The sequence below is a fragment of the Crocuta crocuta genome, unplaced genomic scaffold (genome assembly GCF_008692635.1).
Source record: "Crocuta crocuta isolate KB4526 unplaced genomic scaffold, BGI_CrCroc_1.0 scaffold253, whole genome shotgun sequence".
Classification (NCBI taxonomy): domain Eukaryota; kingdom Metazoa; phylum Chordata; class Mammalia; order Carnivora; family Hyaenidae; genus Crocuta; species Crocuta crocuta.
Window position 1 is genome coordinate 5,952,303 of NW_027529451.1, and position 11,917 is coordinate 5,964,219.

Sequence of the window (11,917 nt, forward strand, 5' to 3'; positions counted from 1 at the left end):
AGACAAACAGGAGACAGGAAGCTGATCTGCAAGGATTCGGAGTTGTGCTAAAAGGACTTTGATTTTTTTTTTCTCTCTCTCTCTTTACAAACGCTGGGAATTGACATCACTACAGATAGCCTGGTAGAGAACAAACTGCCTCATCCCAAGTGGACCCTGGCAGCTGGGGGAAGGAAGGCAAGATCTGGGGAGGCTGTGTGTATTGGTCTTTTTTTCCTACCGATACCCTTCCTTTTTTTTTTTTTTTTTTTTTTGGTGTGTTTCTTTTTTAAATTCTTGCTGTGTTGGAACTAGCGAGTGGTGGAAGACGAGGGATCTCTGAAGCCTCATCAGTCATCGGGACTGTCAGGAATAGTGGTTTAAGAGGAAGCTCGGCCTGGGGAACTATACCCTGTCATCCAGTTCCCTGCCTCGGAGATAAAGATTCCAGCTACATGGGCAAACGCCTGGATCAGCCACAAATGTACCCCCAGTACACTTACTACTATCCTCAGTATCTCCAAACCAAGGTATGGCGTGACCCACAGTCTGGCAATCAGTGTGGTATCCTGCACTTGGGATGGGAAAGAGACAGGCGTGTGAATTATTATTTACCTCTCCTTCCCCATCACCTCTTCCTGCTTCTTTGAAATTAGTAACATACCGAGGGAGTTAATGAGGCAGAGGAGAATATAAGAAAGCTAGCCCGGGATTGTGGCTTTCTCTTTCAAGAGAGATAATAGTTTCGCTCGTGTTCCTTTGTTGTTATTTGGCAACATGAAAATGTTCCTGATACCCGTAGTAAAGTCCTTTGCAGATGGACAGGCTTGTTAGAAAGGAGATCGTAACAGTGATTATCAGACACAAGAATACAATTTCAGGGGCTTTTCTGGTGAGCTTTTCTTTGTTTGTGGCTCTAAAAGGGTTTTTCCCACTGGATAGGACACACCAGGGTGGGGGCAACTCAAACTTTTAATCGCTGAGTATAAAATGAAGGAAGGGTGTGCGAAGGTATAGTACAGCTGACTAAAGTCCCTTAGAGTTTGTTTGGGTGTGTTTCTGTGTTTTGTTTTTATTTGCCTTACATATTTTGTTTTATATTGAGGAAGATCAAGATGCTAGAGACTGAATTTTGGAGCTTTACAATAGGTACTCTTTACTTTTAGAAGCTCTGTTTTTCTAGAAGCTAGATCCATCAGGAGGCCTGGGTCTTGAAACAGGATGAAATGTAACTGATGATAATTGGACATGAATTGGTTAAATACTTGAATCTTTATGTGTGTGCTCAAATGATCATTACGGGGCCAGTGGCAAGCCCACGTAACTAAGCAGTGGGCAGTGCCAACTGTGAACTTTATCAGGCAGTTCAGACATGAAAGACTCTCAGGTGTGGAATCACTGCTCCAATTTGTCAATTAAATTGGACTTGACTGGGGGAGGGGGGATGTTGGTGGAGTTACCACTTTGAACGCATGGGTTATATTTCTATACGGATGATATTATTTTGTATTGCATTAGCCTGACTCCACTGTCTTCTTAATAAATGAATATGCTGAGAGTGAACAAGGAATGCCTTGAGTGATCTGTGCTGTCACCAGGACTCGATGATGTGATTAGTGTTTGGTAATTCATGCTGTAGTTAGCTCTTATTTATTCTGTCTCATCAAACAATGCCTATCTGTAAACGAGACCCGGCAGCAGACTTTCAGAATTATATTAAAAATCGTTGCTTTTTTCTTTCTTTTTCAAACGCTCCGTGACTCGCCCTGCCCCTCCAAGGTCGACTCACATTGCTTTTTGCCTTTGTGAGCATTTAGTTTGTGCTGCCGCTGCTTAAATAGACCAGCCCTCCTGCTCCAGTGCCTTGAGTTTTAACTCTTTGGGGGACTGGGTAGAGAATGCTGCCTGCCTCCCTTAAGGAAACGGCAAAGCAAGGACAAGTTAAAAAAAAGGAAATTTATAGTCATTTTTCATCCCCCAAAGAAACAAAAACAACAAACTCAAGGGCTCCATGAAAAATATCGGACATTCCATCCCTTTTACTCATTTGGCTAAATTTTTCCAAATGTTTCCAAATTTATGCTTTCTCTTTGGGTATTCTCTCTTTTTGTTTTTTTTTTTTAATATGAAGTATATTCAGAAAAGAAACTTTAGATAAAAATGAATGGAATAATGGAATAATTACTTTCCTGCTTGAGATTTCTTTTAACTTATTACTAGCAGGAAATAATGTCGTGCACGTTATATTAAGGACAGGATGCTGGATGAGCTACACTGATGGGAAGTGTGTGTGGTGTCTGTGTGTGTGTGTGTGTGTGAGAGAGAGAGAGAGAGAGACAGAGAGAGAGACAGAGAGAGAGACAGAGAGAAGGAGGGAGAGGGAGAGATAAGGATAAAGAGGGAAAGTGAAGTGGTGGAAAAGAAGAGAGCCTGAAAAATATAGAGAGAATTAAAATAAAATCTGTTTTGGGGTCCTGTATAGCTTAGTGTTGTGTAGACAGGCGGCATCTGGATCTTGTTACTTTCAAGCTAGTCAAAGCCATCAACTTCTGGAACATTTTTAAAGAAGCTAGATCCATTAGGTGACCTGAGCTGATATTCGGGTAATCAGATCAGGGTGGTAAGGAATATAAGATCAGCTCCTTTGGCTATCCTGGTAGTTCATATTGATTATTATGTTGTAAAATTTCGACCGTGCTGTGAAGTTGTCCAATACTGTTCCGGTGGCTCTGAAATGACAGACATTAATAACATTCCTGGAAGCTGAAGATGTGAAAACGTGCCCTGGTTTGAAACGTGGGCACCCCAGGGATGGGAAGAAGGGTCAATCATATTTTAAAGTGTGGGGGCTTCATGACAGCATGAACACTATGTAATAAAGGACTCTCATGCCCCTGTACAGCATGAACACAACTAGGTTATTTCAGTGTTGGTTTTTGTCTCGTTTTATGCTTATATCTTAAAATTTAATCTATAATAATTTTGAAGGAAATGCATGCCGCTCATGTTGATTTGGTAAGTCCGGGTGGGATTCATAGAATCTGGTGTCCTTCCAGCCTTGGTGTGTAGTTATAATCCATTTTTGAAATCATGGCTGTTTAAAATGATGCTGATACATAAAGAATACTTATGGTGGATAAAAATAGAATTCCGCGGTTGACCATAAAAGTCCTATTCTGGTGACATCATAATTTAAGCTGTTATCTAACTTCAGGTGTTTTTAACGAATCAACAAAAGCTATTTACCGACATTAGTTTGGGTTGGAAAATCTTTATGGGACTGCAAAAGAACTAAAAGGTTTGCTATTTATTGTACCCATTCAGAAAGTGCAAGATACTGAATGTGTGTATTAGATACAGCTGCTATTTTATTATGATAAAACAAAATGAAAGTAGGATTTTTTTTAAATAGATGGAAATGTTTCCATTTGCTAAAATGCAGTTAAAGTTTTAGAAAAACTTGAGGCACTCTCCTGCCTTTCCCTGTTCCTCTATTCCCCATCACATCAGAACCAATCCATTCACTTTGTTGCTTAAAAAGAAAAAAAAAAGTAAGAAGACGTTTATACTTTTCTCTCTTTAAATAATTTTCTAAATGCTTAAAATATTATATTAGAAAAAAATGTACCTGTAAGTTAAATGAGACTCAGTAGCTGACTAGTAGCTAGCTATGCCTAGTAACAGTGTTATTCTAGAATGCTCACTGTCCAAGACCTCACATTCAGAGTTGTCATTTGTCAATTTTCTTTTGGCCATTTTTCTCTTCCTCTCAAAAGAAGCAATTTCAAAAAGAAACGTTGGTTTTGGTTAAGCAGTATAGAAGAAATCTTAGTGACATGTTACAATATTTATATAAGAGACCTAGCTGGATTCAAAAAAAAGAATCTTCATCAAAACAAATTTGCCGTTTGAAGACCACCCAGAGTACTCAGCAAATTTTAAAGAATGGGAACCAAAGAATGGTTCATTGGCTTAATGATAATGTCTATAATGATGTTTGATTGAGTTGTAACCTAATATTTCTCAATAATTTTGTTGTAGCCCACTCAAAGCAGCTAACCTGTTGCTCTTGCCATGTGAGAGCCAGGGTGAATTTTGATCTGAATTTGAGGTACTTTGGGGAGATTTCTTGGCAAAGCAACTTTAGTCAAACTAGGAAAGCTAAAAAGAGTGAAACATGGCCACAGCCTGGTGCATTGATATTTTGCAGCTGAGAAACAGGTATTTCTCTCATAAGGGATACTTCGAAAACTTTTGTCATCTTCCCAAAAGTTTAAAATTCATCCAAGCACCCACAGCAAGCTCATCCTTCCTTCCAGTTCCTTCCTCTGACCAGGTCACAATGTTTCTACCCATCCAGGGCATGGTTTCTACTGGCACTGCTTTTCCGTGAGCCTACTGCCTTTCCTTCTTTGGCTATCCACTTCCTCTGAAGATCTTACACAAACGGGTTTAGACTGCGGTACCCTACAGGATTTTTCTGGCCGGTGGTATTCAGATTGTATTCAGAGCATTGGTGTGAAGTTGGGGTCAGGTGTAGGGAGCAATTCATCAACTGCACACTGATTTCAGGCTGAGTTTCTAACCATCTGCAGCCTGGACAGCCGCCCATCTCTCAAAGTCTAGCTAGAGCCCAACTGATTGTGCTATAGAAAGGGCAAACACTTGAAACACAAAGGACTTAAGGAGGAGGGGAAGGAAGAGAGAGGCTCCTAAGGGGCAAAGGATATTCTCAAAGACGTAAATGTACAGATCCTTCAAAAGCAAAACAGAACAACCCCTTAACATACTTCTTGCACATGAAAATGTAGAAAATCTCGCAGAGGGAGGGAATGAGTTTAGAATTTCCTTAGTACTTCCTGCCTCAGATTTGCATTGATAGCCAGAGTTGGTAACTTGCCAGTTTTAAAACAGCCTTGAAAACTCCCAAGTTCTGTTTTCCTTTGAAAGGCTGAAACGTACAGAACTGGTTTTCTAAAAATCTTCCAGCAATAGAATTTTTAGGTACAAGTCTAAATATTTCTTTCGCTCCAGGGCAGGGGCGGGGATAATATGAAACTATGATAAATCTGGTCTCATTTTAGAATGTATACAGTTTTAATTGGTTTTAAATAAGAGAAAAATAGTTACAGGGGACCACTCTCCCTTTCTAATTGTTTTGTTTTCTTTACTTACCACCCCCCCGTTTTTATGATCATTGGGTTTGTCTTTTCTAAAATATAGTCATTGTTTCCCTAAGTTTAGTGTCTACTGAAAAGGAGGAAATATGTAAAAAGTTCATGTGGTTTTTTTCTCCAGAATCATTCCAGATTCAAAGAAAACATCATGTCAGTTTGTTCTAACTGTATCTTTCTAATGTAGTTTCCTTTCGCTTTCTGTCAATAATAGAATTACAACTCAACATTATTTCTTTGAAGTAATTAAAGCTATTAGAGGGTTGGACATAGGGGTGCTGTGCAGGGAGGGAGGCAAAAGAGAAAGCTGATGGAAGTTCATTTCAGGTCCCTCTGGCTCCAGGAATCCTGGAAAGCTTCCTTTTTGCACTAATATGATTTTTACACAATCCTTTTTTGACATTATCAGCCTTTTTGGCAGAGAGAGGGCTCAGTCACAATAATGCCCACGCCAAATTCTAAAAAAACCAGTCTTTTCCTTTAAGAGAAAATCTTTTTTAGTGTCGGACTTCTTCTTCAGAGTAAATGGTTGATGTTTATCCAAAATTGGCTTCGAGTACTACATTAAAATTGTGTTTTGTAACAGTCTCATAAGCCACAGCTGTATGTGATTAAATAGTGTAATATCAAAAGCATGTGAGAATAGACTTTTTTATGCTATAGCTTTTGCACAGCAAGAAAGCAGATGAAACTGCAAGGGCAACAGTATATTTATGTGTTGTAATACCTGTGTTGAGGGTACGCGATGCTATTTTTTGCAGTAGTGGGAAAAATGCTGAACTGTCTTGGACGGGATTGAAACATGCACTTTCTGAAAATGGAGATGGACACGTAATACCAATTTTTAAATAGAGAGTGCCATTTAATTAGAAAACCCATAGTTACTGAAGGGTCTGAAACCAGTGCAATTGGAAGGGGCATCGTGACTCCCAAGCAGCACGTGTTCAAATAGCCAAAGTGAATTTCTCGTCTCTGTGTCGAAACCATAAACTTGTTCTCCTGATTTTGTTTTTGTTTTTGTTTTGTTTTTGTTTTTTGCTACTTTAATCTGTGGATCTATTATAAGAAAATTTTCAGGCCGTTTGTCCCTAAAGAAGATGTGATAGGTAACGAGGACCAGTAACTTAGAAAGAGCAACTTAGGTTGCGGTGTGATTCTTTTTTTAAGATATGCAAAAATAGGATATTTGGTTTTGTATGCATATTGCTCTTTTGTGGCCAGTGTGAAAAAAACATAATTACCCAAAGAGACACAGCTTTTGGGTCTAGCTCTTTAGCAGTGTTGTCATAGTAAAAAGATTTCTGGTTTTTATGGGATGTTTTATTTCAGAGTTTTTAAAAAAGAAAAAAAAGCTATTCATGAAAACTATAATCTTGAGTTTATTAGAGATTGTAAGTCTATAGGATACTAATACTAATACAAGATGTATTAGTAAGTCATTGTTTTCAGGGCCTTGAAAAAGCATATAGGGGTGGCCGTTATTTTTCAGATTTCAGACACTAGAAAGCCACTTCGAAAAGGAAAAAAAAAAGAGAGAGGCTGACAGAAGTTAAGTTGGATTCCGTTTGGTTCTGTTTTTCATGTTGATATAGGCAGAGAATTTGTTCACATTTTTTTCCGTATAGATTTGTTGGCCAGGAAGTATATATACCATGTGGAATCAGATATACGAATAAAGTTTTGTAGTTCAGAACATCGACCTCTAACAGATAACAAATTTCAAGAATATGGATAATGAATGATAAGAACTTGATTCTGGTTTGGTTTTGGTTTTGGAGGGAGGGAATTCTCTGAACTGTGTGTCAACGAATTGGTTTCTAGGTCAGGTTCTCTAAGATCTCTTCAAGGCTTAGCGTTTGTGACTCTTACTTTGAGATAAATGAGCCTGCTTTGATGCATTCATGGTACTGGGAGATAACCTTGGTTTTGTGCCATTGGTGAGTTTTTGTCCAGGCCCCCATCACTTTGTCCAGAGCAGTTCAAATGCTGCTTTGCCGACTTTGGTGATTTGACGAATCTGTCTGCATCCTTTGCCACATCTAAACCCGGTGCACCCAGAGAAACACATCCATCACCGGGGAGTGGGTAGAGAGCAATTCCCAGGGGTGGGATGGAATGACAGGCATCATTTCATCATGGCCGTTGGTGACTTTGTTGTGGTGGTTAAAGCTTTCTCCTTTGGGTAAAATTAGAGCTCCTCCAAAGACTTGATGGTGACAGTGTGACACTTTACTTTTCCTCATTTAACTTCCTTCTGCAGGTGGTATAAGAACTGAATGGTTAGGCGTGTGCTTGGCCTAACCAGTTGGGGGAATGAAGGCAGTAGGATTGCCTCATTAAGGCCCTGATAACCCTAGTTTTATGAATGAAACCAGGAACTAGTGTCAGTTGTGGAAATGACAAATCCATAGATGAAATACTGTTTCAACTGGAGTCTGCAAATCCTTTGAGTCCCTGAATTTCTGAATAGGAGCATTTAAAGCATGGGAAAGAAACACTATAGTCACTGTAGTATATGGTATTTTATGAGGAAAGGAATAACATCTTCAGGACACATAAGCAAGACCTCTTTTTCTCACCAGGTACTCTTTTTCTTCTCCAAAAAGTCCCCGTTAGCTGAATTAATGAAAGTTGGTGGAACCTTGAATTGTGTTTTTATGATTGATAACCAAATAGGAAAAAAAAATAGACTTGATTGCATATATGGTCAAGGCAACCCTGATAATGTCCTATCCTATTGTGTGGAAAGTAAGGGACAGTGGAAGAAAAAACAAATCTCACTGTATTCTAAATATTGGTAATAATGGTTTTAGGTACTGATTTGTAATTTGTTTCAGAATTAGTTTTCCTATCATTATATCGTGGTATTCAGAAATTGGTATACATCATACTTTATATGCTAGACGCAGACGATCTTTTGGTTATTTCATTCTTAGCTGATAGTTTTCAAGCTGAATATGGATCATGCATAGAATTTAAGGAGGATTTTTGAGAGGTCTATTTTTATCTCATGTACTGCTGTCTATCTATCTTAGTCATATTGCTGATTGATGACGATTTAATGAAAAGGAAAATGGAAAACAGAATGCTAACTGTTTGGGTCTCTGGAACTGGCTACGATACCTTAAAATCTTTTCTTATGTATGTGAGTCATAGTTGAAACTATTACCAATGTCTGTAAACTCATGTTGCCCCTTTTAAAACTTATCACTCACACAAATTGGACAGTGGCACCCTGAATATAACTTACACTAAGGTAACTTCGCATTCAAGCAAATGTGCTTTTATACTCCCACGTAGTTTCGAGTAGATGAAGTACTTGAAGGAGTGTGTACGAAGCTTGAAATAAAATTTCAGAGATTGTTTTCTGGTGTACCATACAAAAAAACCATATGATATACCTGTGATGTTTACATTCTTCTCAGGAGATGAGAAAAACACATTTTTTTTTTAAATGGTGCTAATCCCTTGCAGGGTTGTGACAGCTCCTGAATTATTCTTGGTCTTGACTTTCAGCCCCTAGGCCTCTTGTCTGTTGCTGTCCATGCCATTTCAGACTTGAACCATTAGAAATAAGGATATTTTGCTTCAATTTAAGGCAGGGAATTCTGAAAAGAATAAAATTCTGATGTTCTTTTTAAAATTTATTCCAAAAGATTAACTGCTGCCTTTAAACTTCATTATTTATCTTTTAGGACAACTTGACTTTATTGTAACAATGGCAAGTTTTCCCTTCCTGGCTTGTTCTTGTTTTTGTGTTTAACTGTGTTAATAGGCTGGAAAAATATAAGGAAAGAATATCAGAAGGGACACATCAATGAACACGGAAGAATTTCTCTCCCAAGTTTAGTGACTGCCTTTAACAATGGGAAAGGTGAGGGGTCATTTTAAAACCCCCATATTTTCTGGACAATCTTAGAAGCCCCCATCCCGCAAACTAACAGACATATTAAAGGGTATTCATATTCCACATCAAATTAGATTTCTTTTATTTCCTGCAATAAAATATCTAAAGAGTTGTTATAATTCTGCTGTTGAAACTCTTCGAGTGCAAGTAAATAGATTTCTCTGTGCCTGTAAATTTGGGGCTGCCATCTTACATACGGGAATGTTCTAGCAATGTGAAAAAATGTAACGTACAGGTTTTCTTGAATACAAAGATTATCAAAGGACTAAGTAGAACAATGGATAGAGTTGACAGTGAGTTGTGATTTGTCGATATGTAAACAAATGTTTATTCTTTTGGTTTCATAGTTTTCTTTTTAGTTTGGAAGCAGTGCATTTTGCTCATCTTGTCAGTGTTTTTGTGGGTCCCTACAGTGGTCAGAAAGCCTGAAAAGCTGGCCATTTCTCCACCTGTTGTAGACTTTTGGCATTTAAGATACCTCTGTATTTTAGTAATCCCAAATTTCTGGGGTGGGGCACGTGGTAGAAGAGCACAGTGTATCGGAAAATGTCATTAACATTCTTTCGCTGAAACATGTCAAAAGCAGACACATTGAATTGACCTCTGGCAGCAAGGACAACTGAGAGTTCCAGATCTGGGTGCCAGGTTCACAGAATTTTTTCGTACAATTGGTGGGATTGTTTACCAATTAGAAAGAAAAAGAGCTGGAATGTAACAGGTGTTTCCCTGGGCTTCCAGTTAAGGGTACTGGCAGGAGGCACATTGATGGCATAGTATGTACTTTATGACATAATCTTCCTAAATTCTTCTGTCTAGAAATTGGGTCATGGTTTTGCTGCATGTATTAAAACTGCCACCTCCCGTTCCTCAGGGTCCATGGTTAGTCACCTAAAGTAACTTCTCCTGGTGTGCAAGGGTCCCTCTTACCCCTATGGAATCCATGTGCTTCCTAAAGAACACATGTATCTACATGTGTGTATGCTCTAACCAGATCTACCATTGCTTGCACTGGTGTTGGGTGCGCTGAAGGTACTTCAGCCCTGAGCCTCACGTGATAGCTTCCTTCATCTTCATTCTTGCCCAGTGCTACAAGGCAATCAAGATCCCAGGCCCAGGGCATGATCATTTTCTCCCAACTTGAGAAAGATTTGTTTTTTCTTTCTCTAGCGTCACACATATGCTCATACTGAAAAATTCACTCCCTTCCCTGATCTTCCAGGGAGAATTCTCATAATCACCCCATGTTTGGATTCTCTACCTAATTATTCCATTTTTCTTCCCAGCTCTCTGGCTAGATCTCACTGAATTTCATCAGCAGATTCATTGAATCAGTTTTGAATTATCTCTCTCACGTATAATACGCTCACACACTTCTGGAAACTTTATGGATTATTTCAATGGTTCTGATTTTCACTGAGGCTAAATGACCACAGGGAATGTGGAGAGACACAGTGGTCTTAAGGTGACATCTATCTGTCCTTTCCATATCTTTGTCTTTTCTGCTAGTTGGTAGCAAAAAATGACGAGTCTTACTGGAATATAGGTAACTAATAATTTCCTGTCTGTTCAAAAGCATTGTATCTTACCATGATCTGAGATATATTGATAATCCATTATATATGTCAGATATCCATTCTGTTTTCCCTGTTATTTTTGATAGCATCTTTTAGAAATCTTATTTATCAATTGATTCTAATTTTTTCCCAAAATAACTTCATGATAATTGTTTATACTACGGGAATTTGAATGATCTTCAAAGCTTTTAGTTGATGAGGCCGTCAATAGGATGGTAGGGGAAAAAATGGCAATTCTACAATATTTAATTAACTAGTGATTTATGAGAAGCACCAAGAAAGAGAAAACAAAAGAAGAAACAGAAATTAGAAAGGCTAAGATCTTATTCCGCTTTTCAGATTTCTGGAATTTGCCCATTTATTTTCCTTTCCAGAGGCAAACAATAAGAGCTCTTTGGCACAGAAAATGTAGTTTACAAATCAAAGAACCATCTTTAGGGAAGACTGTAATGTGAATATAGAACTTGATATGGAAGAGTTAGATAGTTGAGGCTTTTGGTGTCTTCTAGAAAAAGAAATCAATGCTTATGAGGACAAACTTAGTGCTTTGTTTGGGTTTTTTGCATATTGAGGCACTTAGTAGCCTCTGAGCACTTGCTTTACTTGTTCTGCTTTCTATCACTAGTTCCAGAAAGAACCTGGATCAGAGCTTTATTAATGTTTTCGATTGGAAACAAAAGTGTTTTTCAGAAAGTCTTTGGAATCAAATTTTAACACATATTTAGGAATTTCTGTATATAAAATGTTCGTCTGACATCCATCCATACTTAAAAATGTAATGAATCTTGAGTGACACTCATAATATACATTGTTCAGCATGGAAAGGATCTGGCTTTGAGGGGGTGACAACAACATAAATGGTTAAACAAGCAAACCTGTGTTGGCATGAGGATCACACAATGCAAAGTACTTACCAGACAGCCCGGCTGCTTGTGGGCCGTGAGTGGCCCAGAGATCCACGGAGGAGTAGAACTGCGGATGTGTGTGCAGTCACACTTCCATGCTCTGTACGCCCAGCACATGCATATGGTAGAGTCCTGGATAGAGTCACTGAGGAGTTTAGGTCAATTGAGGTCCAGGAAAGATTAGCTATTATTATTAATCATGGGCCATCTTTTCTGCCAAGTTCATTGTCCTCACATCCCCATCTCTGTTCCATTTAAGATGGTTGCCTGGTGTGACCTTGCTTGTACGTTAAGTCATCTGTGTTTCCTTCCCTTTCCCAGTCTGTCCCTCCTGGGGGGAACTAGTTCTTTTTTTTTTTTTTTTTTTTTTTTTTTTTC

General features: G+C 38.5%; 1 protein-coding gene across 8 annotated transcripts in view; it reads left to right on the forward strand.

Moving 5' to 3' along the window:
* Positions 1–280: 280 nt before the first annotated feature.
* RBMS3 (RNA binding motif single stranded interacting protein 3) overlaps positions 281–11,917 on the forward strand; it is a 702,138-nt gene continuing 690,501 nt past the window's right edge. For all 8 annotated transcript variants that reach the window (XM_077760752.1, XM_077760745.1, XM_077760748.1 and 5 more), the window contains exon 1: positions 281–509. In XM_077760752.1, the coding sequence (XP_077616878.1) occupies positions 435–509 (75 nt within the window). In that variant the 5' untranslated portion in view covers positions 281–434. The remainder of the gene's footprint in view (positions 510–11,917) is intronic.